Source organism: Bos javanicus, chromosome 18 (assembly GCF_032452875.1).
Source record: "Bos javanicus breed banteng chromosome 18, ARS-OSU_banteng_1.0, whole genome shotgun sequence".
Classification (NCBI taxonomy): Eukaryota; Metazoa; Chordata; class Mammalia; order Artiodactyla; family Bovidae; genus Bos; species Bos javanicus.
In genome coordinates, this window is record NC_083885.1 from 11,238,455 (window position 1) to 11,262,745 (window position 24,291).

Below are 24,291 nucleotides of genomic sequence, written 5' to 3' on the forward strand. Positions count from 1 at the left end.
TCTGACTTTTTAAGAAAGAGTTTGCTGAGGCCTGGACTGAACAAGGACAGGCTGTTAGAGACCACAGGTATTCAGTATTAGAAGTACTTCCTTAGACACAGCATTTGACCTTGAAGGAGTCACCTACCCCTCAGGAAGGGTTTGAGCAATGAGCTGAGGGTGGGAATCAAAAACCAGACCTTCAGCCTGTCCTGTGCAGCCTCAGGGGGTCTCTTAGCTCTTTGGGACCTCAGTTTCCTCGTATACATAATTAGAACAATACCTTCCATGAGGATCCAGCGTGATAAGGTAGAGGGAAAGACTTCAAAGTAGAAAAGCACAATGCTGGCCCCACAGAGAAACTGGTAAGTGTGATGACCTTTGACCTGTAGACACACTTGGGCTGTGAGTTTTGTCTCATTCCTTGAGTGGCCCTGGGGGAGGAGTTGGGAGCACTGGGGCCTGGTGCCTGCTGGGTGCTCACCCTGGCTCTCATCCGAGTTCAGAGGCCCAAGTAGCCGCCAGGACCAGCAGCCCCTTTCAGTCTGGAAGCCTGAGGCTCAGGCCCGCCCATGACCTGTTGCTCCCATTCACAGTGCAAGACCTGGACTGCTACACCACCGTGGCCCAGCTCTGCCCGTACGAGAAGCCGGGGACACACTGCCCAAGGTAAGGCTCCCTGGCATCTGGATTTGCAAACACGGGGTCTGGGCTGCGGGGTGGGTAGGGTGGTCAGCGCACGCAGCCACGCACGGCTGAGTTCTAGACGCGGCCCTGGCATGTGTCCACCTAGGAAGTCATTTGCTTTGTGGTCTGAGTCAAGGGCCCACCCGACTTCTCCCTGAGACCGCTCATTCTCAGCCCTGGCTGCACACTGGACTTGCCGCAGAGGCATTAAAAGGACGAATCCCGATCTCCAGGGGTGGCCCAGGAGGGCATCGCATCTTTGGAGGCTTCTGCATGAGTCCCTTGTGCAGCCCAGTGCCTGCAGCCCGCCATGAGGGACTTACCTGAGAAGGTGATTTGCCCCGCTCACTGTCGCATCCACTAGCAGGAGAGAGTATGTGCTTAGTTGCTCAGCCGTATCTGACTCTTGCGACCCCGTAGACTGTAGCCCGCCAGTCTCTTCTGTCCATGGGATTCTCCAGGCAAGAATATTGGAGTGGGTTGCCGTGTCCTCCTCCAGGGGATTCTTCCCAACCCAGGGATCAAACCCAGGTCTCCCGCTTTGCAGGCAGATTCTTTACCATCTGAGCCACCAGGGAAGCAGAAGAGAGTATTTGACTTCATTTGCTGCCAAGCTCTTCCCAGGCCCCAAGACAGACCTCAGGACCTGTCATTCTTGACCCCTTAGATCAGCTGAGAACTCTGGAAGCTGGTTGACACTGGTCCCCTTGGAATCTGCTCTTTGATTCTTATATTTGATCTGTGATATTTTCTGTGGGTCACTTTAGAACAAGCTTGTTAAAATCCAGCTTTTTGGAGGTAAAACTTACACACAGTGAAATCCACCAGTAATAAGCATACAGGTGGGTGTGTTTTGAACAGTGTGCACCACAGTCCCGATAGAGGACGTTTTCATCACCGCAGCAGGTTCCCTTGTAGTCCGTTCCCCTCCCTCCGCTCTCTCCTGTATCCCTTCCAGCCCCTGATCAGCTTCCTGTCCCTACAGTCGTGCCTTTTCTGAAATCTCATGTACATGGAGCCATCACAGCAGAGACTTGGGTGTCTGGCTTCTTTCACTCCACACGATGCTTTGCAATTCACCTGTGTCCTAGAGCCAATGGGTGATTTGTTTCTTCTTTCACATTGCCGAGTGGTGGTCCACTCTGTGGATGTACCACAGTTTGTCTAAGGAGTGAGTTTTATACACATCTGCCTAAACCTTACTTGGCTGGTTTTTGGAAGATGGTGCGTCATAACTAAAGAAGAGGTGCCTCTGAAGTACCTATTAGACCCTCTCAGAAGATGGGGGATGTAGCACCCCCTGAGCCCTTCTCCTGGCCTGGAGGCCTGTGGGTTCTCCAAGGGGAAGACTGACCTTAAAACCAACAGGTGAGGGACTTCCCTGGTGGTCCAGTGGTTAGGACTCCTGCTTCCATGGCAGTGAGCACGGGTTTGATCCCTTGTTGGAGAACCAAGATCTTGCATGCTGGGTGCAGTGGACCCCCCAAAACCTAGCAGGCGGAGACCCCGAGGGTGAGCAGGAGGAACCCCGGGAGGGTGCTGACGAGGGAGAGGGGGCTGGATTGGGCCCCAGACTCCTCCCCTTGGCTACTCACGTTCCCCTTGGGGCTTTCTCACTGCCACTGCCACCTCCACCACCACGCTGACCTGCCCTGAATGTTCAAGGGAAAACGTCCCTTTAATATTTCCCCGCATGTTAAAGAGAAGCAGAAGGAAGTAATTTCAGAAAGTACAAACAAAAAGAAAAACTTGACATACTACAAGTATCCAAAATGTTTCTGACCTCTCATTCTAGAAGCAGGAAAGAACATTCTTACCCAGATTCTCTCTTTTTTTTTTCTGTTTAAATCTCAGACACATCCTTGTTCTCTCTGCCCACTCTGCCCCTTCGCCCCAAAGGACCCTTTCCACTTCCCGGTCACTCTGCCTGGCTCTCTTCCCCTTCGGCATCCTGCCTGTCTCTGGGCCAGAGGGCTTCCGGCTGCCTTTTTGGTTTCTTGGTCCCTGGGCTCCAGCCCATGTGTGCCTGTGCCAGATGAAGACAAAAGACCTTTTCTTAAGTCAAGCTTGTGCTCTTTCTTGGTTTGAGAGGCTCCAGTTTGAGGCACTCTCCTCATCCCCTGTGGCAGGGATGTGGTGACTGACACAGCAGTGAGCAAACCCTTCCTGCCCCAGGTTATCAGTGTTCCCTCCCTGGAATATTCTGTGACTCACAGAGGTGAGCACCCCCACCCTTTCCTCATCCAAAACAGGGCAGTGGCCTTAAAAAAAAATCTATTGATTACAATCTCTATAAGGTACCCGCAGTGTGAACCGGCAAACACCCAAGAATGGGAGATACAACCCCTTACAATTGCATACTCACCTCTGCTAGATTTTTGTTTCATTTCACCTCATTGTTTGTGCATGTCTTTTAATATGAAGAGCTTTTTAAAAAAAATTTTTATTGCAGTGTAGTTGATTTACAATGTCGGCTTAGTTTCAGGTGTACAGCAAAATGAATCAGTTATGTAATCAGCTATTGCTGTTGCTCAGTAGTGTTAGGCTCTGTGACTCCATGGGCTGCAGCATGCCAAGCTTCCCTGTCCTTCACCGTCTTCTGGAGTTGGCTCCAACTCCTGTCCATTGAGTCGGTGATGCCATCCAGCCACCTCATCCTGTCACCCCCTTCTCCTCCTGCCCTCCATCTTCCCATCTATATCTACTCTTTGAGCTTCTCTTTCCTTAGTCATTACAGAGTACTGAGTATAGTTGCTCGTGTTATACAGTAGTATAGAGTGGGATCTTACAGTAGGTCTACTTTATATATAGTAGTGTGTATATGTCAATACAATTCCACATGTGCTTTTAAGAAAAGGAAAAATATCTTTTATCACTGCTAGGGCGAGAGAGGTATATATGTATTTTTTCTTAAAGAGTAGACGGTGGTAATAATTGCCTTTCATCTAAGTACTAAATCTTGATGAGCAAATAGAGGGCCAGCTGCTTTTCTCAAGAAGTTTTGTTTTCCGCCGATGATAACCATTCCCTAAACGCTTCTTGTTTTCCAGAGTTCGCTGTCCAGCGCACTGCAAAGACGAGCCATCCTATTGGGCTCCCGTGTTTGGAAGCAACATCTATGCAGACGTGAGTATTCTGGCCTTATCAGTGACCACCTCACAGAAACCACGTCCCAGGGTCTGGACATTAGAAACTTAAAATCCCATTCCTGTGCCTCTAGATAAATTTATACCATCCATTTCTGCTACCAGTGCTCTAGTTTCTGCATTTTCAGAAGTATTTGTGCTTCCACCAATGTGTGCTGATGAACGCAGACATGGGTGTGCCTCCTCTTACCCAGACAGCTTCAGAGTTTGGTGAACTGACTCCTGCTCCCTCACTGACAAGCTCTTCTCATGTGAAGACTGCCATGCATCACATACTGCACTCCCCCAGATACTTAATAACCTTTCTGGCTCTCCTGATGCTTGTGCAGCTGTTGGTCTTCTCTACTCATTGCATTTCTTTTGGCTATGTACATACACTGAACTAAAAGCACACAGAAGAAAATGCAAACTCCCACCAATTTGCCTCCTGTGATAACCACTCTTATTATATTCCACTTTTCCATCCTAACTTTAGCAAGGAAACTTTAGCTTGGTTGTTTTTTAAGTTTTATTGAAATATAGTTGATTTACAGAGTTGTGTTAATTTCTACTGTACAGAAAAGTGACTCAGTTACACATACATATTCTTTTTCATACTCTTTTCTATTCTGGTTTGTCACAGGATGGTGAATATGGTTCTCTGTGCTCCAGAGTAGGCCCTTGTTGTTAATCCATCTTACAGATAAGAGTCTGCAGATGTGGCTCCTATAGAACAAGGTCTCTCCCTCCTGTGATCCAGGGTTTAGGGACACGGTGACCCAGGAGATGTGAATACGGTCACAGCTCTGCCCGGCAGGCTCTGTGATCCTCTTGACCAAGCCATTCACCTCTCTGTAGAATGAGCCAGGGCTGGGGTTTTCTAGTTCGGGGAATCCTCCAGATCTGAAAGTCCATGAGTAGATCAGCTTCACTCAACCCCAGCTAATGTTTTTGCTCAGCTTTCCTCATCTTCATTTCTGTAGTTCCCCTGCATCCACTATCGCCACCCCCACCTTTGCCTCCATCTGCCTTCATTTATTCTGGACTCCTGTAGTGTGAGCTCACTGAGTTCTATAAAGTCAAAGCAAACTTCATGACTGACCTCCCCCCACCCCTCATCTTTTTTTCCTCTCCTCTTTAAATGAGCCTTTTTTTTTTTTTTCTCCTTGAAAGGTGCTTAGCCAAAGTGGAGCTCTACAAGTTTAATGAGGAAATAAAACAATGTGAATCAATGTTATACCAAATATTTAAGCCACAACCTGCTACTGAAAGACAAAGTCTTTGATTTTCAAGTGCTTTAAATATAAAAGGACGAGCAAGATGATTCTAGTAAAGTACAAAAAGACAAATAGATAAAGCAGGAGTGGCAATATTGCTATCTGATAAAGTGGAATTTAAACATACTGAATGGGACGAGACAATTCATTATGCAGTGGCACAAAAGGTACAATTTATGTAGATGTGAAATTCAAGTCCATGTGCTCCAAACAGTGTAGCAGCTAAACATATAAAGCAAAAAAAAAAAAAAGTTTAGAAATGCAAGGAAAACTTGATGAAATTTTAATAATAATATAAGGCTACATTTTACTTTGTTATAGGTTCTTAAAAACATCATCACTAGGTATTGTCACTCCCATCTTACAGAGACGGACAGGGAGGCTCAGAATAACCTGCCCCAGATCACGCCACTGGCAGTGGCAAAGGCGAGATGCAGATGAGGGCGTGTCTTGTCTTTGGGTCTGTTCTGCCTGCATGAATGTTGCTGCACTTCTGAATACACAGGTGTGAACAGGCCTGTGTGAAAACCTGTATTCAGTCTCTAAGTTATTCACTAGGATTTTGAGCTTTTGACATCACTGTGCCGGTGCCCATGACAGGGCTTGGCGTATAGTAATTGTTCAATTAATGTTTGTTAAAAGAATAAGTAGATAAAAATACTGCAGTAGTCAATGCCTAAACATCTCTTGAGAAAATTTTTTAAAAAAGGAAGGAAGGAAGGGAGAAAGAAAGAGAAAACTAACCCCGTTTCAGAGGCTCTTTTCTGGCCTCGGTTTCTAGGTCACTCTGTATTCTGGGAAATGATGATGCCCCTGGAAAATGTCTGTTTAGCTAAGAGATTTATTTTGGGAGAGTTGTCTCCAGGCCTTTGAAGGACCCAACAGTGCCTCCCTCGGCGAGCGTTCCTTGGCAGACCCCGCACTTTGTGGTGAGCTGCAGGCAGGGGGAGCACCAGGGTGCAGCCTGTGAACCATGTCTGGGTCAGAAGATGCAAAAACTCAAGCCCTGGCTGTGACATTAAACAGGCCTGGGATGGTGGACGAGCCTTGCCCTGTTCTGAACCTCAGTTTTCTGATCTGTCCCATCTCCCTCTGTGGCTCCTTGAGTTCTCACACTCGTGCGTGCACAAGAATCCCCGGAGGGCTTGTTCAGACAGAGTTGCGGGTCCCACCCCCACCGCGTTTCAGACTTGGGGGTCTGGGGCAGAGCCAGGGAATCTGCATTTCTAGCAAGTTCCCTGGTGGTGCTGATGCTGCTGGTCTGAGATGGCACTTCAAGGACCCCTCGGTTGGAGATGACAGTCCTGTGGGAATTTTCGATAATGGTGATGGTGAGAGCAATGATTATGGTGGTGTTTGTTTTGTTACCTGACATCTGTTGAGCACTTGCTGTGTGCAGGCCTGCATTTAGCCTGTGATCTTTACATAATCACCTCGCTAGCCCCTCTCGGGGTCTTATTGAACCCTGTGGAATAGTGTGCAGCTTGCCGGCTCTGAGCAGCAGTCCTGGCTCTGCTGTTTGCCAGCCCAGTGATTTGGGGCAAGTCTTTAAACCTCTGTTAAGAGGGAATAATAGTGGTGGTGATGATGACATAATAATAATGATGATGATGATGATACTGGGTAGGTTACTGGGAGTTACTGTATCAATCACTTGAAACACTCAGAACTTGGCCTGTAGTGATAAATGCTCAGAAAGATTACCTATGATGATCCCTGCTTTATGTTGAGAAGATAGAGCCTCTGAGGGTTAAAATAGGTCATCCAAGGCCACCCAGCCAACCAGTGGTGGGGGCAGGGGTGCTGAGACCAGATCTCTGTTGATAGTGCTTGTGAATAAGTATCCAGATACCAGTGTTGCCAATATGTTGGTGTTGGAGAAGACTCTTGAGTGTCCGTTGGACAGCAAGGAGATCAAACCACTCAATCCTAAAGGAAATCAACCCTGAATATTCATTGGAAGGACTGATGCTGAAGCTGAAGCTCCAGTATTTTGGCCATCTGATGTGAAGAGTCGACTCACTGGAAAAGACTCTGATGTTGGGAAAGGTTGAGGGCAGGAGGAGAAGGGGACAACAGAGGATGGGATGGTTGGATGCATCACTGGCTCAAAGGATATGAGTTTGAGCAAACTCTGGGAGATGATGAAGGACAGGGAAGCCTGGCCTGCTGCAGTCCGTGGGGTCGCAGAGTCGGACACAACTGAGTGACTGAACAACAACGAAGTTCGTGTTGCCTCGGGTCTTGAGGAGAGAAAGCAGATACCTTGTACCTTTGGGGAAGCAGAGGTGAGAGGAGACGTGTGGGAGGAGGAAGCGAGAGGAGAGTGTTTGTCCGCCATCAGCAGTGGAAGGCGTGTGCGGTGATCACCAGCCCATGCAGTGAGGAGGATGAGGTCCTGGGTGTGAGGGTCCCATGCCTGCTGTTATCGTGGGAACTTCTGTACCGCTGGTGCCCAGACACCCTCGGGGGCCGGGGCAGAGGACCGTCCCAGAGGCCCCAACACCGGAGCACCCGGCCTCTTGGCAGCTGTGGTCAGAGGATATGCCTCCTGGGCAGGCCCTGGGTCTGGTCACTCATAGAGTGTGAGCAATACAGAGAGGGAGACGGAAGAACCCCCAGTCCTGCCCACCGGCGGACGGTGAGCCCCAACTCAGCCCTGCAAACAGCAAACGTAGGAGGATTCCACAACGATCATTTCCTTCGTAGAGTCTCCCTGCCTCTCTTTGAGACGGAGCAGACTTATTGCTTGTTAATCTTCTAGGGACACAAACCCTTCTGAGAACTGGAAAGTTGTGGATCCTTCCTCCAAGGAGGTGGGGGTGGAGAAGGCTTCTTTGTATTGATAAAGTTGACCAACCATCCCAGTTTGCCTGGGATGCTGGGTTTCCCAGGCTTGGTGCTAAAACCTCGAAAGTTCTTGCCAACACTCTAGGCCCACAGAGTTCTGCCTGCAGCCTCAGGGCCTCGCAGATGTCCCGGAGCCTGCTTCAGGCTAAGGAATCCGGCCCTTATCTGTTTATTATTTTTTTTTTTCTTATCTGTTTAATGTATGAACTGAAGACAAGATACGTTCACGCAGGATTAGAAAAACTGGCCTTCAGCGCCTCAGGTCAGTCAGTGGTGGGAAGCAAGAAATCCAGTTCTCTCATCTTTAGTGTGAGGGTGCCAGTCGGCTCTGAGACTCTCCAGCTTTTAACAGCAATATTAACTTCCCAGGGAGCGGGCAGGGCAGGGCCTTCTACTGTGAGTGTTTTTTCCTTCTTCTGCAAAACCAGCAGCTTGTTTGGAATGGCCTGGATTTGGAAGGGATGTGGCAGGAGCTGGCAGTCTGCAGGGATGTTGGGTCTTTCTCTCTGCCTCTGACCCTCCAGTCTACCTCTTGCAAGGACCCTTGGAATTCCACTGGACCCACTGGGGTAATTTAGGACCCTCTCGTCTCGAGGTCCCTAGCTTTGTCACGTCTTCAGAGTCTTTGTGCTGTGTCAGGTCACGTGCCCACATGTTTCAGGAATGAGGGTGGGCATCTTCAGTGGGCATTTCCGTTATTCTGCTGACCACAGAGGCTCAGACTTGACCCTTCGCCTGATCTTGTTTGGAATTGCTACTAAACCATGAAGTGTCTTCAGGGCCTTGGCAATGTTGTCCAGTCTCACTGAGCCTGTGTTTCTGGACTATAAAATGGGAGTAACGTAGTCACCCGTCTCACTGGAAGATGAAATGAGATGACAAGCAAAAGCAGCCCAGGGCTGGTATTCAGTAAGCTCAGTCGCCATCAGCTCTGCTTACCATGGGAGCCTGTCGACTCCACAGGTGGGCTGGCTCCCCTCGTGCCTGCAGCCCTGGCTGCACCTGGCAAACACAGCCTCAGGCTTCACCCCAGAGCAGCCAAATCTGTGGAATCGGGGGGCATAGGAAGGGCATCACCAGGTAAAGACCACAGCTGCAGTGAGGGTGGAGGCTCGCTGCCAAAGCCAGCGTCGGAGTCCAGCACAGGCTGGATAAAGGACCGCAGAAGGGTGTTACTTTGAGTCGGCCTCAGCATCACCTGGCCCTCACCTGAGGGGATGGTTCTGAGTCTGTAGGTACGTCAGGCTGAGCTCCAGGAGCCTGCATCTTTCACAAGCACTGGCCTCCCCAGCCCTGAATGAGTCTCCCCAGCTTTGAGAAACGTTGATTAATTACTCTCAGACAACCCAGTCTGAAGAGCGTTTTTCTACTGGATAAGTCAAGACCCTAATGGAAGTTGAACCCGACGATTGTCCTACCCAGGGATTGGATGACTCAATGACTTTAGAAAACAGCGTCTCCTGCCCTTGCTTGAAACAGGGGCTTGTGTGGCACCTGGAGTGAACCCAGATGCCCCACGGCCTTCACGGCCCCAAGTGACTGGCCCCTGCTCACCTCCTCCCCCCTCTCCTGCTGCTTGCTGTCTGACTCACTGTGTTCCAGCCACCCTGGCCCCTTTTTCTATTCTTTGGATATGACAAGTTCACTGTGCTCCAGGGCCTTTGCACGGGCTGTTCCCTCTTCCTGGGACACTCCTCCCAGAGACGTCCCCATGCCTGTGGGAGTCTTCCCATATTAACTGTTCTAAAAGAGCCCCTTAATCTTATCTCATGATCAGGTTTTGTTTTCTTCGTGGGTGAGTTCCTCGTTTGTGTATTTGTTTGTCTGTCTCTCTTGACTCCGTGAAGGCAGAACCTTTATTTTGTTCCCCCCGAATCCTCTTGCATCTAGTACAGTGCCCGGCACATAGTAGGTGTTCAGAAAATATTTGTCAAAATAGGAACGAATGAGGGATGAGGCCAGGTCTCACTGGAGAGGCCGCGGAGGAATTGAGGTAGTGATGGTTACTTCCTAGGGTTTGGTGGGGTCAACATCCTACCAACCAGCAAGCCAAGGCACGGTTGACCCCATGAGGGCGTGACTGAAGGCCTGACCTTCACACTAATCACAGCCCTCCTGCACTTTCAGACTTCCAGCATCTGTAAGACTGCCGTGCATGCAGGGGTCATCCGGAACGAGAGTGGGGGCTACGTGGACGTGATGCCCGTGGATAAAAAGAAGACCTACGTGGCCTCGCTCAGGAATGGAGTCCAGTCTGAAAGGTAGGGCTGCTTTCTTGGACACTCAACACCCAAGGCCTGTGGCGGCCGTTGGAGAAGGGCCACAGTCAGTGCCCTTTAATATAAAGCTTGGGCAGACTTGGCGCGTGTTCTCAGTAGAACACCCAGGACAAGCCTGTCCTTCTCTCTTCCTTTCTTTTTTCAAAATAAGAGCTTGTTTCTCTGCCCAGCGCATGTTTTTGTAGACAATTTAGAGGTGTCAGAAAAGCCCCAAGGAAAACCATCACCCATTTCCTCTCACCTGGGGGAGTTAGAGATCTTTGGTGTGCGTCCCCATGGTCCTTTTTTCGGAATGTATGTGTGCATGCCCCCCCGCCCCTCCCCTCAAAAGACAAAGGGATCAAGTTATAGTCACACAGCAGTTCTCTAGCTGCGTCACAATATAGCTGCATTCCGTTACCCAGCTAAGAGCCGAGTCTGGAGTGCAGCAGACCTAGGCTCTGCTCCTTCCCAACTTTGTGACCCAGAGCCGGTTGCCTGGTTTCTCAAGCCTCCGCTTTCTGGCCTGGAACATGGGGAGAACTACAGTCCCCACCTCTGGGGGGTGTTGCAAGGCTGACGGGGCTGTTGCCCAGCTTTTCTGGCCAGGACACCAGCCACATTGGACTGGGGCCCACGCTGATGACCGCATTTACTTTAATCACCTCTTTGAAGTCCCCTTCTCCAAGTACAGTCACGTTCCGAGGGCAGCGGGGATTGGGAGGTCCACATGGGAACTTGGGGTGGGGGCGCACAAGCCAGCTAGCCCACTCCAGGGGAAATGATGAAGATGTTGTACTTGGGGGACCGCTTTGGAAAAGGCATATAGAGTCAAGGGTACAGACTGTGCTGGGCCCCGTGAAACCCAGGCTGTCGTGGCTCCCTGGCACTCTGCCACTGTCCGCACCCTCCCAGCCTCCTGGGGCGCTGCAAGGGCGGACCCTGCAGAATCAAATGACAGGGATCCCGGCAGGGGGTAGGGGCGCACGGGGTGTGCTCGGTCACAGCCATCAGCCACGAACACCCGGAGTTAGTGGCTTCTGCGTTTTCTCCTTCAAAGCCTGCAACCTCTGTGTGGGAAAAGCTTAATGGAGGGAAATCCCATTGATTTAATGGGAGGGAAGTGAAGTAGCTGATTAGGTGGGATTTCCTGGTGGGGCTGGAGAGAAATCCCAGGACACCCATCTCTTGAGTTCACTGTGTCCCTTTGAAAGAGAAAACGCCTTGGTGAGAAGCTGATAGGCTGGCCTTCTTATCCTTGAGAGGGCCCCAGCAGCTCCACCCCCGCCCTAGGCTGGGACACAGGGGGGTCTCTAGGGAGGACTGGGGACCAACAGAGGGTCCCCCAAAGAGCCTTCTTCCCCACTGTTGACTGCCCCCGTCCATCTGTAGTTCTCTCTGCCCAAGGAGCCGCCTGAAATGCTGTCATTCTACCTGCCCTTGATGCTCACGGTGCCTTGGCTCCAGGGCCCCCAGGATCCTCCAGCCCGAGGGTGCTCAAGTCCTTATTGTCGTTGTGGTTGTTTAGTCGTTCAGGCACGTCTGACTCTTGTGACCCCATCGACTGTAGCGCGCCAGGCTCCCCTGTCCATGGGATCTCCCAGGCAAGAATACTAGAGTGGGTTGCCATTTCCCTCTCCAGGGGATCTTCCTGACTCAGGGATCGAACCCACGTCTCCCACATTGGCAGGCAGATTCTTTACCTCTGAGCCACCAGGGAAGCCCCCAAGTCCTTATATACAATGACAAAGAACAGGAGGCCGTCCACATCCATGGACTCCACAGCCACGGGTGGACGTGGAATGGATACAGAGGGCTGACTGTGTCTTGCGGGCAGCCTTCCCCAGGCCCCGGAGTGGTTGATGCCCACTACTCAGACAGGTTCTACTGAGCGGACAGTTTGCTTGCCTTCCTTCTTGGGCTCTTTCCCCCTGAGTAGGTCGTGCAGGCTGAAATCTGTGATCAGCTGAATTCTGTGGTGAGCTTCCCGACCTGTAGAGGGAAAATGATAGCAGCCACCTCCAGTGTTGGGGAAAACAGTGGGTCTCCAAGTAGGCTCTGCAGAGCAGCATCCAAATTGACTGGGAGTTTGCTAGAGAAGCACATTCTCTGGCCCACCTGGGACAGATACTTGGGGAGCGTAGCCTCCCCTTGGGGGCCCTGACTCCTGCTGGAGGGTGACCGCTGCTGCCAGAGGGGGTGATGCAGGGTGGCCACGTCCCGGCACACACAGTTGCACTGTCCGTGATTCTGATAGTTTGTGAGGTAGTGTATCTGCGGGGGCCCAGACCCATGCCGGGATGGGTGGGCGCCAGGGGTAGTCTGCCCTGCGTGTGCAGGGGAGAGGCCAGCCCAGAGGGAACATGGGGTCTGAGGGCAGCTGGGAGCCCTCTGCACTGCTCGTCAGCCGGGTGTCCTGGGGCAGGCAGTCTCCCCAGGCCTCCGTCAGTGTCTGCTGTGAGGATTAAATGAGAAAGTATGTGCAAAGCGCTCACCAGCGGCTTAGAGCAAGTGTCTAATAGACCCGCTGGTCTGGCCGTTATGACACCTCAAGGCCAGTTTTGAACCTCAGGACGCTTTGGTTCTTTTCACGTAGGGTCAGGTAACGCGACTCTAGGAAGTAGCCTACATGGATTATTCCAGGACAAGGGAGAAAGCATCGTGCAGGAATTACTCTTTCATCCTGATATCCATCCGTTCCGCATGCTCTCACCTATCAGGTGTCACACATGGGGTGAACCCTTACAGTGTCCCAGGCACTGGGACCCAGCGGGGAACACGTAGTCCCCATCTCCACCCCCCCGGGACTTGTCACCTGGTTGCAGGACAGACAGTGCAGAAATAACAACTTCAGTAGCAGGGCACAGGCGTCTCTGCTGTGGAGGGTGGTGCCGGGAGCCAAGCACACCCAGCAGGGCCCCATCTTACTGTCAGGAGGGGCCTCTGTGGTAATGTGGCTCCTGCAGAGATGTCTGGCTGCCCCAGGCAGGGCAGCCCCCTCCTCCCCTTCTTTAGATGGGACCTCAGAGCCCCTCTGCGTACGGACCAGTGCTGAGAAATTTCCCTGGAGCCTGTTCCCATTAGGGACTGTGGGAACCCAGCCTGAGGCTGGTGACTCTGTCCTCAGTGTCTGCAGGGCCCCTGGAGTGGTCATAGCTGTCCCAAGGGAGACTGTGGACACTGGACATACAGCACCCGTTCACAGAAAGCCACCTTTAAATTTAGGGAATCCTTCAATCAGTCAAACAAACAAACCTCCTCAACAGAATTCTCAGTACACGGACCAAAAGTTGGTTCTGCGTCAAAGTGTCTTCAGTTTAGCAATTGTTTTTTTCTAGAAGAGGATTTCCTGAAAGTTTTGAAAGATGACCATGCAGAACCGGGACCACGTAAGACGACAGGCACTTTCTCTCTCTCTCACACGCATGTGCCCATGAAAGCATGGAAGGGAAAGGAATCCGGGAGAACTTTAGATGTTGGGACCTGGGTTTGTCCAGATGTTCTCAGAAAGAAGTGACATCTGGAAGAATATCAGTTCAGGATTTTTTTTTTTTCCTGAGGCCAGGACTGATTTTAAAGACAGATTTCACAATGAGATTGGGAAATATACCAAACAATGACAGATAATACTCTTGGTCACAATGACCTGTTTACAGAGGTTGATGGTATATACGTGGATCAATGTTTACCCAAATAGTAGGCCACCTGGAGTAGCATTTATGGGGCAGCTCCTGTGTGCTGGGCACTGTCCCTGGGGCTGGGGCCACAGCAGGGTCAGAAGAAGCCAAAATTCTTGTCCTCAGAGGCCTCTGTCTACTGGGGCATGTACAGATACATACCGTGAGCCACACAGGGGATTTAGAAACAAATGATTAGAGCACAGTTGATCTACAGTGTTGTGTTAGTTTCAGGTGTACAAGACAGTGAGTCAGTTCTACATGTGCATATATCCACTTTTTTTTTTTAGATTCTTTCCCCAACACATGGGGATTTTAAGGTTTCTAGTAATCATAGTGAAAAAGAAACAGAAGGGAGAATTTAGAGTACATTCATTTCATCCAGTGAATCAACATTATTATTGTTTCAATATGTACAAACAGAAGTGTTGGTGGGAAACTTGCACTCCTCTTTTCTCATAAGAGCTGGGAAACCCAGCGGGTGTTTCACACCTCTGGAGCTGCATTTGCGTGCGCTAGGATGGAGGGTCAGGTGTCTGAAACTCTCTCAACTTGTGCAGAAACTCTGGGAAGCAGAAACCACTGGGCCATTATTTCCAGATGGAATGAGCTTTGCACTCTCCCCCAGGCTGGCTGGAAGCCAAGCCTGGACATGTATCAATAAGGAAAGGGAGGCTTAACAGAGAGGTTAAAGGACTTGCCTAAGGTACACTTGTTTGTAAACTTTACGACTTATTAATTAAAGAGATAGTATAACTGACGGTAGAGAATCAGTCATCTGTGGGACTCTGTACTGCTTGCCAGCTGGGTGTCCTCGGGCCGGCAGTCTCCCCTGCCTCTGTCAGTGTGTCCTTACAATGCAGGAGACTCAAGTTTGATCCCTGGGTCAGGAAGATCCCCTGAAGGGAATGGCAACCCACTGCAGAATTCTTGCCTGAAGAATACCATGGACATGACTGTATAATAATGCATGGATAATTCACTCACCGCCGTGCACCTGCCCACCATTCCCTTGATGGGAGAATGTGGTTTCAGTCTTGTGGGGTGACGCTGTCCATGGCCCAGGGCTTGAGCTCCGGTCAAGTGCACAGCACTGACCCAGAACCTTCCCTGGATGAGCTCATTCACTTCCTACAGGGCCCCTGAGGAGGGGGTGCTTTTGCAAATTCTGTCGTCAGAAGCAGAAACTGAGGCTCGGAGAAATGGATTAACCACCCCAAGGTCCGATAGATAAGATCTGGAACTATTTCTGTCTGACTCTTGAAGTTTCCTGGAAGATAAGTAGAGGGTGAGAATCTGGGAGAACAGATTAGAATATTTTAAAAAATGTTTATGTATGTATAATACGCTATACATATAAATACATACATGTTCATGTATGCATATAAGTGATATTGCTTAGTACTAAAAAAGATGTTGCACATTTAAAGCCAGGATAGCAATCCTCTGCCATCCATCCTTTTGTCGCTGGGTTCCATACCCCCGGGGTTAGCTGCCAACTAGTGGACCGTCCATCCCAGGACAGAGGTACACTGTCCTCTCTCTTTAATCCAGTCTCTGTCATGTGCTGCCAAACGCCAACCACTTCCTCCCTGAGTAATTTTCGCCCGCAGGAGTGAGCTTCCAGGAAAAGCCTTATGCTTTTGGCTCCTGGCGGACCTGCAACCTCGCCCCTCCCAAGGGGCTCCCAGAGTTTGAGCCCCAACTGCCATGTGGGGTTGGCCAGTGTGGTCCTCAGCAGTGGTGTGGCCACAGCCCATCCATTTAGGATGAGGGTTGGGAAAGGGTCCCAGAGCATCCACAGAACTGCATCCGTGTCCCAGCTGCACCTGGAACAGGTGTTCTGTTTGGGGCAAATCACGTCACCTCTCAGAGCCTTGCTTTCCTTTCTGTAAGTGGGAGGAACCCTGGAGATCTCTCGGGGGGCTGCGGGGACTGGATGGGGTAAGATTACATAACGAAAGGAGGCGGCAGTGGGGTGCGGCCGTGTGTGTGCCAGACATAGCTGCTGGCTGGGAGAGCTGAGCACTGGTGCCCAGGGCAGGCGAGGGGCGGTCGGAAGCCTGGACTCACTCCCCAGGGCTGGGCTGTGACACCACCCGAGGCTACAGTGCCTCAACCTTTCCCAGAGCTCCCATCCCAGCTCGTCAAGTAGATCAGTGACCCTGGGGATGCCCCAGAGGCTTCCCGGGCCAGCTCCGGTTCTTCCCCAGTTCTCAGAGGGGGTTTTTGTGCTGGTTTTCCCTCCCTTCCCCCTCCCTTTCTCTCTCTTTCTTTCTCCCTTCCTTCCTTCCTTCCTTTCTTTCTCTTTGTCTCTTCCTCCTCACCCCCTAACTTTTCATAGTAAGATTAGAGAAATTTCAAGAAATAGTGCAAATAGTTTTAAGAAACTACTATCACAGAAAATCCCACTGTAAACACTCTAGCGGTTTCCTTCCAGATTTTTTTTCTGTTTGCACAGTAACAGTTATTTCTTAGCTTTCTTAATTAATTTTACTTTTGGTTGCGCTGTGTCTCCGAGGGCTTTCTCTAGCTGTGGCGAGCAGTGGCCACTCTCTAGTTGTGGTACACGGGCTTGTCTTTGCAGTGTCTTCTCTGGGTGCAGAGCACAGACTCGAGAGCACATGGGCTTCAGGAGTTGCAGCTCATGGGTTCTAGAGCTCAGGCTCAGTAGTGGTGCACAGGCTTAGTTGCTCCATATAACGTGGAATCTTCCCAGACCAGGGATCAAACCCGTGTCCCCTGAATTGGCAGGAAGATTCTTATCCACTGTGCCATCAGGGAACTCCCTTGTGATTTTGTTTTTTTTTCCTACAGAAAAAGGAATCAGACTGCCCACATTGTTCTGTTAATTTTTTTTCAGTCAACAACAGTTGTGAGTGTCTTCCCAATACTTCCCATGCCTGACATAGCCACACCATCATTCCATGGCTCCATGATATTCTGTTGCATGGACGGACTGTTTCTTTACCCAGTTGGCTGACATTTGGGTTGGTTCCTTTTTTTGTTTTTGTAAACAACACAGCAAAGAACATCTTTGCACAACCTGTGTGCTTTCCCTACACTTTGCTTAGGTAACTTCCTGTTAGCAGCATAGCCACAGCCACCAATTGACCTCTTTCTGTGATGCATGGCATGTCTCTCTCCTGTTCAAGCCCTGCTGAGAAAAAAATCTCCAACTCTTATCAGGCAGGTCACCCCACCCACTTCCCCACCCTCCTGGTACAGCATCTGCCTCGTCACAGCAGTGCCCCTCACTGGCCTGCTCTCTTTCCTGGATACCTCAGGGCCTTTGCACCTGCTGGTACCCAACCCTGGGCCCTCCCAGCTCCTATACCTCCCATGGCTGGACCCTCAGGTTGTGCACATCTACACAAAAATGCCAGCTCCCCAAGGAGGCACCCTCCTGCTGTGGGGTCTCCATTCACCCTCCCCCCTGACTGTGCCCCCGATCTAACCAGATCCTCAGGACCCACCACTGTCTGCAGTTACTCCTTACACCTATTTAGCAGTGATCTCTCACCCCCAGACCGTAAGCTCCATGAAGGTAAGAACCCCTTCACAGGTGTGGTTAACCCTGTGTCCCCGACACCCACCCCAATGCCCATACATAGTAGGTGTTCAGTAAATACTGGTTGAGTGACTGACAAAATGATGAGTTCAGCTATTTGTTCAGAACCAGTTGTAGGATTTTTAATACCCTTTATGAAAATTATTCAATAATTTTGGGAACATCATCCAACACCTTTGGTGAAAATTGTTCAGAAATGTGCTGGTTTACATTCCCTCTTGGGAGCTACAAACTAACCTACAAAGAGTCAGAGGGCGAGATTTAGAAAAGGAGGTTGTCTTATAATTTATCAGGTCACACTTGGTTTTCATCAGACCCACACAGTTGTCCACTTTGCTAGCAGAACTGGAGCTTGGTAAATGTTTGAAGCATGGACCTTGCCTGAGGCAGCAGGAGGGACCCACCTGATGGCACATGAGACCCAGTTGGCCCACTGTCTGATGTGCTGAGAAATAAACAGCCCGTTCAGCAGAGCTTGCTTGTGCCTTCTGGGTGGGGTGGTTGTTCAGTGGGGATGTCTGGCAGGAACCTTAGGGTTCCCGTCTGGATGACAGCCTGAGTGGCCCCTGTCCCTGGCTTGTGGCTCTGAGTGATTCTCCCAGACGATTCATTTGGGCAGAGAATCCAGGAAAGTCTTGCAGCCCAGAGGCCCGAGGAGGGCCCTGAGCTTCTGAGAAACCTGCAGGGCAGCCAGGGTCGCCGCAGCCCCCACCACAGTGTCCACCCTCTGCCTCTGTGGGCCCATGGGGGCTTCTGGCACCAACATTCCGTCGTTTCTGGGTTCTGGACTTTCTCTACTGCCCCCTCTTGCCAAGGGCTCCCATCTGATACACATTTCCAGAAGACCCAGCTCAACCAAAAAAATATGAATGGTAATAAAAAAGCCACATGAGGGGCTGTGCTGGAGGCACGTGGGTTAACAGGCCACCCCGTGCATAGTTGAGGAGGTTGTGAATCACGGTAACCTTCCTGAAACACAATTCAGCAGGTTGCCCACATCACCAGTGGGCATTCCTCTGATGCAGTAATTCCACTCCTAGGAGCTTATCCCTGGGTGCCCTCCTATAGATATAGGCAGCCCCATGGACCAGGTTGTTCTCTGTAGCATTGTTTGCAAAAGCAAAACATTAGAAATGGCTAAATATCCATCCTCAGGGACCCAGTTAACTATATGATAATAGCGTGGCGCAGTGCCGGAGCCAGAGGAGACACGGGTTTGACCTCTGGGTCGGGAAGATCCCCTGGAGGAGGGCATGGCAACCCACTCCAGTATTCTTGCCTGGAGAATCCCATGGACAAGGGAGCCTGGTGGGCTGCAGCCCACAGGGTCGCAAAGAGTCGGACACGACTCAGCGAGTGAGTACACGATAGCTTCCTACGAGAGAATACTGTGCAGGTGGATCAAAAGCACGAGGAAGCTGTTTTTGTACAGGGAGCCAATGGCTGTAAAAGGGACAAAAACAAATGTTGACAGGATGTGGAGAAGCTGGAAGATGCTTATGTGTCGCTGGTGGGGATGGAAAACAGCGCAGCTGCTTTGGAAAATAGTCTGGCAGGTTTTTAAGAAGTTGAGCATACATTTAACACACGACCTAGTAATTCCACTCACATGTATATACCCACAAGGAGTTGAAAGCATACATTCACACAAGAACCTGTATGCAAATATTCATCGCAGCGTCATTTATATTTGCCAAAAATTGAAGAAATCTAAAGTCCATCAACTGAGGAAGGGATTAATGGTGTGTGATCTACCCAGGTGATGGAATATCACTTGGTAAGAAAAGTAATGAAGTGCTGAACACACTACAACATGTTGCTGTTTTGTTGTTTAGTCACTAAGTCGTGTCCGACTCTCTTCGACCCTGTGGACTGCAGCTTCCCTGTCCTTCACTGACTTCCGGAGTTTGCTCAAACTCATGTCCATTGAGTCAGTGATGCCATCCAACCACCTCATCCTCTGCTGTCTCCTTCTCCTTATGCCCTCCCCTTCTCTTCATGCCCACAATTTTTCCCGTGTCAGGGTCTTTTCCACAAGTCAGCTCTTCACATCAGGTGGCCAAAGTACTGGAGCTTCAGCTTCAGCATCAGCCCTTCCAGTGAATATTCAGGGTTGAGTTCCTTTAGGATGGACTTGTTCTCCTTTAGGGATGATTGGCTTTCTGTGATTGGCTTCTGTTCTGAGCATGATGTTTTGAGGCCACAACATGGGTGAACGTCAAAACACCATGCCCAGAACAGAAGCCAATCAGAATGTCACACACTGTGTGATTCCACTGACATGAGAAGTCCAGAAGAGGCAGGTCCATAGGCACAGAACTGGCCAGGGGGACTGACTGTAAATGGGCACCAGAGACCTTCCGGGGATGACTGTAGTGACTTGGACTGTGGAGATGATTGCATAGCCCCCCCAATCACTAAAAGTCACTCAATCGTCCACTTCAAAAGTATGAATTTCATGGCACGTTGTATCTCAATGAAGCTGGGTGGTGGTGGTGGGTTTTTTTTTTTTTTTTTTTCTTTTTAAAAAAGGATTTAGCTCCCATCTTGAGAGGGTGGTTTTTTCTGGCTGTGTGACTTGTAGAAACTGACTTTCTCCTTGCCTCCATACTCTTGCCTGCAAAATAGGGATACAAATGGCTCCACTGTGGGAGGGAGGTAAAGGCGGATAGAAAATGCTTCCTTTACAGCTCAGTTCAGTTCAGTTCAGTTGCTCAGTCGTGTCTGACTCTGTGCGACCCCATGGACTGCAGCATGCCAGGCTTCCCTGTCCATCACCAACTCCCAGAGCTTGCTCAAATTCATGTCCATCGAGTTGGTGATGCCGTCCAACCGTCTCATTTTCTGTCATCCCCTTCTCCTCCCGCCTTCAATCTTTCCCAGCAGGGTCTTTTCCAGTGAGTCAGTTCTTCACATCAGGGCTTCCCTTGTGGCTCAGCTGGTAAAGAATCTGCCTGCAATTCGGGAGACCTGGTTTCAATCCCTGGGTTGGGAAGATCCCCTGGAGAAGGGAAAGGCTACCCACTCCAGTATTCTGGCCTGGAGAATTCCATGGACTGTATAGTCCATGGGGTCACAAAGAGCTGGACACTACTGAGCAACTTTCTCTACACTCCTATACAATATCTGAGCCCAATTGTGGTGCCTCTTTTAATAACTGGAATACATGCACTACTGTTTTAACACCACCCTGTTAATCAGTCAAGCAGGTGGTTTCTCTTTGGGTTGACAGGTGTTAGCAAAACCAGGCAGAAGTCCTAAAGGCTGAGTTGCATTCAGACAGACAGGGGCCAGCCAATTCCAAGTTAACAGAAATACCTTAACAACCCAGCCCTCGATTCAGACCCAGGTGTGTCTGCAGAGGTAGAGGGCTTTGCCAACTGCTCCTGGCTGGGGCGAGCCCTGTTCCTGTAGCTTTAGGAAGCATCTCTTGGCCACACTGCTTCCACTGAGGGGACCTGTGGACACCCAGCTCCCCCACCCCAGCTCGATCCCTGCAGAACTTTCGGTAACATGCGCTCTTCCTTCTTTTTCAGCTTGAGGACCCTTAGAGACGGAAAGGCCTTCCGCATCTTTGCCGTCAGGCAGTGAACTTGCAGGGCTGGGGAGAAGGGCACGTCCTCAAGACGGCTTCAGGGGTTCTCTTTTTATTTTTATTTTGTCATGGGGGGGGTGGGCCGGGGATGTGGGGAGTCAGGAAGCTTCCTTTGATTGGCGTCCAGCGTCCCATCTGCCGTGCCTTGGGCTCAGCTCCTCGCACCTGGAAGAGAGAGCATCCCTGGGGTCCTGAGCAGACAGCTGGTGATCATCTTGCCGAGGCCCGGGGGTCTCCCCGCAGAGGCGTCCTTCTATGGACGGAGAGAGGATTCCTACCGGAGGAGAGAATGAAGGATTTGGAGCTGATACCGCGAGGCACTGGGGCCATGGGAAGAGGCGCACGGAGAACACTCGGGGGGCGGGGGAGTTTCAGGGATGGAGTAGAGGTAGCTATTTAAAACATTCAGAAACACAATCTGTCCCTACCAATGGTGAAAATGGGATTAATGTTTGCTGGTCAGACAAATGGGCTGGTCTGGGGGACTCTGCCCTGGCGCCTGTCCTGCTCCCGTCCTGCTGCATGCGGGCTGGTTCTATACACAGCAGTGCTGGTTGACTTCAAGTTCAGCCCTAATTCCAGAGATGTGTCTTGTCTTGGTCCTTCCCTACGTCCACGTGGCCTGTCTGTCTGCTCGACCTTTGGTCTCATTGAGGACTAACGAACCAGGACCCTTCTTTGATCCCCTCCTCACTGCGGCTCACACTCCACCCAGACTAGTTTTTTTGTCTCCCACCAGGGTCTTTGCTTAGTAAGTGATTCTGTATGAAGCCCACCTTTTAATTTCAACCCCTCGTTCTCTGTGGGTCCCACCAAGATATCTAAAAACAGCCAAAGAAGGGCTGTTTAGTTGCTGCCTTTAAAATGGCACTGAAGTGTGCAGATTCCCCATCCGTTAGATGACCTATTTTTCTGCAGTGGGAGGAATGGCTTCATTCTTCAGTACATTCCTCGCCGAGGTTAGCAGCTCTGGAAGGAGACACAGCCTGTGGTTATGAAACCATCTTGCGGCATAATAACAAGAGATGGTAACACGCGCGGGGGATTTCTCTTCCTGTTTTTGTGGAACGGTTCTTGCCAAATGTTTCTGAGGCTCCGAGGAGCGTGGTGCTCTCTGGCTCCCATTGCCATATAAAACTTCATAAGCCTCGACCCGAACCCACAGTGAAATAAAAAACCCTTCTGTAAATAGTGTTTCTTTGCAGAAGGTAAAATTCCACCTTCCACCACCAGACCGGCCAAAAGATCACTTTCATGAATGCCAGTTTCAAAGTTGATTTCACCCTCAATCAGCATATTTCTAAGGCAAAAGAGCTAGCAAAAAGTTAAAAAAAAACTAAGATCGTCTGGACAAGGAACTCTACCTGAGGAACCAAGCTGGTTGCTTCCGTTAGTGTATCCGTAATTAGAGCAGAAACAGAAGTTAAATACTATTCCCAGCTAGCGGGAGTTTGTAGAAGGAATGAAACCGTTAACCTTGACAGAGCTGAAATGAGCAGGGCTGTTTTTGCTTTGCACACTATGGGCTTGTTATAATTCATAAGTACTGACTGTCCGACTCCAAATGTCAGAGTGGAAGAATTTGGTCAGACTGTCAGATACTCATCTTGTCCCTGCCAAAGATCTGAGTCCTTGGATCAGATGCTAGCTAGGTATTACACTGTTGGGCTTCTGCTTGTCACCAGGCTTTGGTGGCTGTGACCATGTCCAAACTCTGAGTTTGGGTTTTCAGAATTAGTGACAGTCCAGGGGAATTTCAGGTTTGCTTTTGAAGCATTCTGCCCGAGGGAGTCTGAAACATCCAATAGGAGTGAACTCTATCATTTAAAAGTAAAATTCCCAGTTCCTTCATTAACTGGCCCATATAATGGACTAGAAACTCCTTGCCCAGAACCAGGTCTTGCTATCTCTTTCACTCTCACAAACATTTTGAAACTGGAACCATTTATCTTCCAGAAATGAACACAGGGCTTCAAAGGAGAAGCTCTCCTACTAATCAGGAACCTCCTTCTCATTTAATGTTTAACAGTGCCTACGGCGCCTTCAGCACCTCACCCATAAGATGATAAATCTGGCCGACAGTGTTACTGGGACCCCCAAAATAGAAAGTTTTGGTTTCCTTCCGGTTTTTCCCGTCATGTTCTGATTTTTCATACTGTCTGTAGGCTCACTCAGCCCGCAGCTTACATGTGTGCTTTTTTCTATGAAAAATGATGTATTTTACTACTTCCTATGTACAAAAATTTATTGTAAATTTATGTGTGCTTCGCTTGAACAGGGACCACGTTGCTGTCGTTTCAATAAAACTGATTTTATTTCTAAAACGTTTCTGGGACTTATCTTTTAAGGGCACACCTCATCTGTGTAATAAAAAGTTTAAAAGCTCCTTCCAGGCTGGTTGGAGAAGGATATGGCAACCCACTCCAGTGTTCTTGCCTGGAGAATCCCAGGGACAGGGGAGCCTGGTGGGCTGCAGTCTGTGGGGTCACACAGAGTCGGACACGACTGAAGCGACTTAGCAGCAGCAACAGGCTGGTTGTTCTTTTCCATGCCATTCTCCCGGGAACGCGGCGCACGGGCGTGGAGACGCTAATCGTGGAAGGATTTCTGTCTCCGATGTGCGTAAAGCGTTAAGTCATGTAGGGCGTGAGGATTTGGGCGCGAGGACGTGGGGGTGTGAGGACGTGGGGACGCCAGGATGTGGGCGCGAGGACGTGTATGCGTGAGGACGTGTGTGCGTGAGGACGTTGGGGGGCTGCGGACATGGGGGCGTGAGGACGTGGGGACGTGGGTGTGTGCGTTCTTGTGGGTTCCGGTCGGCCGGGCTGGGCTGCGGCCTGAGGGGATGCCTCCTGACCACCTAGTCGCACGGCGTGGTGAGTATGACAGCCTTACCCTCACTCCATCAGCGTCTTAGTCCTCTCGGCTGCCCACGGCGCTCCCACCGCAGAGTCTGCGGACCCCACAGCTCTGGAGGCCGGAAGTCCAAGATGAAGGCTCAGAGGGCCGCTCTCCTCAGGCCTCTCTTCTGGGCCTGCAGGCGCCCCCTTCTCACTGAGTCTTCTCTGTTGGAGCATTCCTAGTGTTTCTTTTTCGTCTTACGAGGACGGGTTCTGTAGGATCAATTCCTGCCATGTAGACTCCCATTTAACCTTAGTTATCTCCAGAAGGGCTTCCTTGGTGGCCCTGTGGTAAAGAATCCGCCTGCAGTGCGGGCAGATGCGGGTTCAGTCCCTGGGTTGGGAAGATCCCCTGGAGGAGAAGATGGCAGC

At 50.4% G+C, this 24,291-nt stretch overlaps 1 protein-coding gene and 1 long non-coding RNA gene across 2 annotated transcripts in view; one reads left to right on the plus strand and one right to left on the minus strand.

Annotated features, from left to right (window-relative positions):
- CRISPLD2 (cysteine rich secretory protein LCCL domain containing 2) overlaps positions 1 to 23,343 on the plus strand; it is a 65,952-nt gene extending 42,609 nt beyond the window's left edge. Inside the window, exons 12-15 of the mRNA XM_061386904.1 lie at positions 576 to 648; positions 3,717 to 3,792; positions 10,046 to 10,179; positions 20,961 to 23,343. Coding sequence (XP_061242888.1) covers positions 576 to 648; positions 3,717 to 3,792; positions 10,046 to 10,179; positions 20,961 to 21,015 — 338 coding nt within the window. The 3' untranslated portion in view covers positions 21,016 to 23,343. The remainder of the gene's footprint in view (positions 1 to 575; positions 649 to 3,716; positions 3,793 to 10,045; positions 10,180 to 20,960) is intronic.
- On the minus strand, positions 5,156 to 14,316 carry LOC133230043 (uncharacterized). The gene is made up of 2 exons (XR_009730720.1): positions 10,439 to 14,316; positions 5,156 to 5,290 (listed from the first exon to the last, which is right to left on the minus strand). It is a non-coding gene; the product is annotated as an uncharacterized LOC133230043 (long non-coding RNA).
- Positions 23,344 to 24,291: the final 948 nt, after the last annotated feature.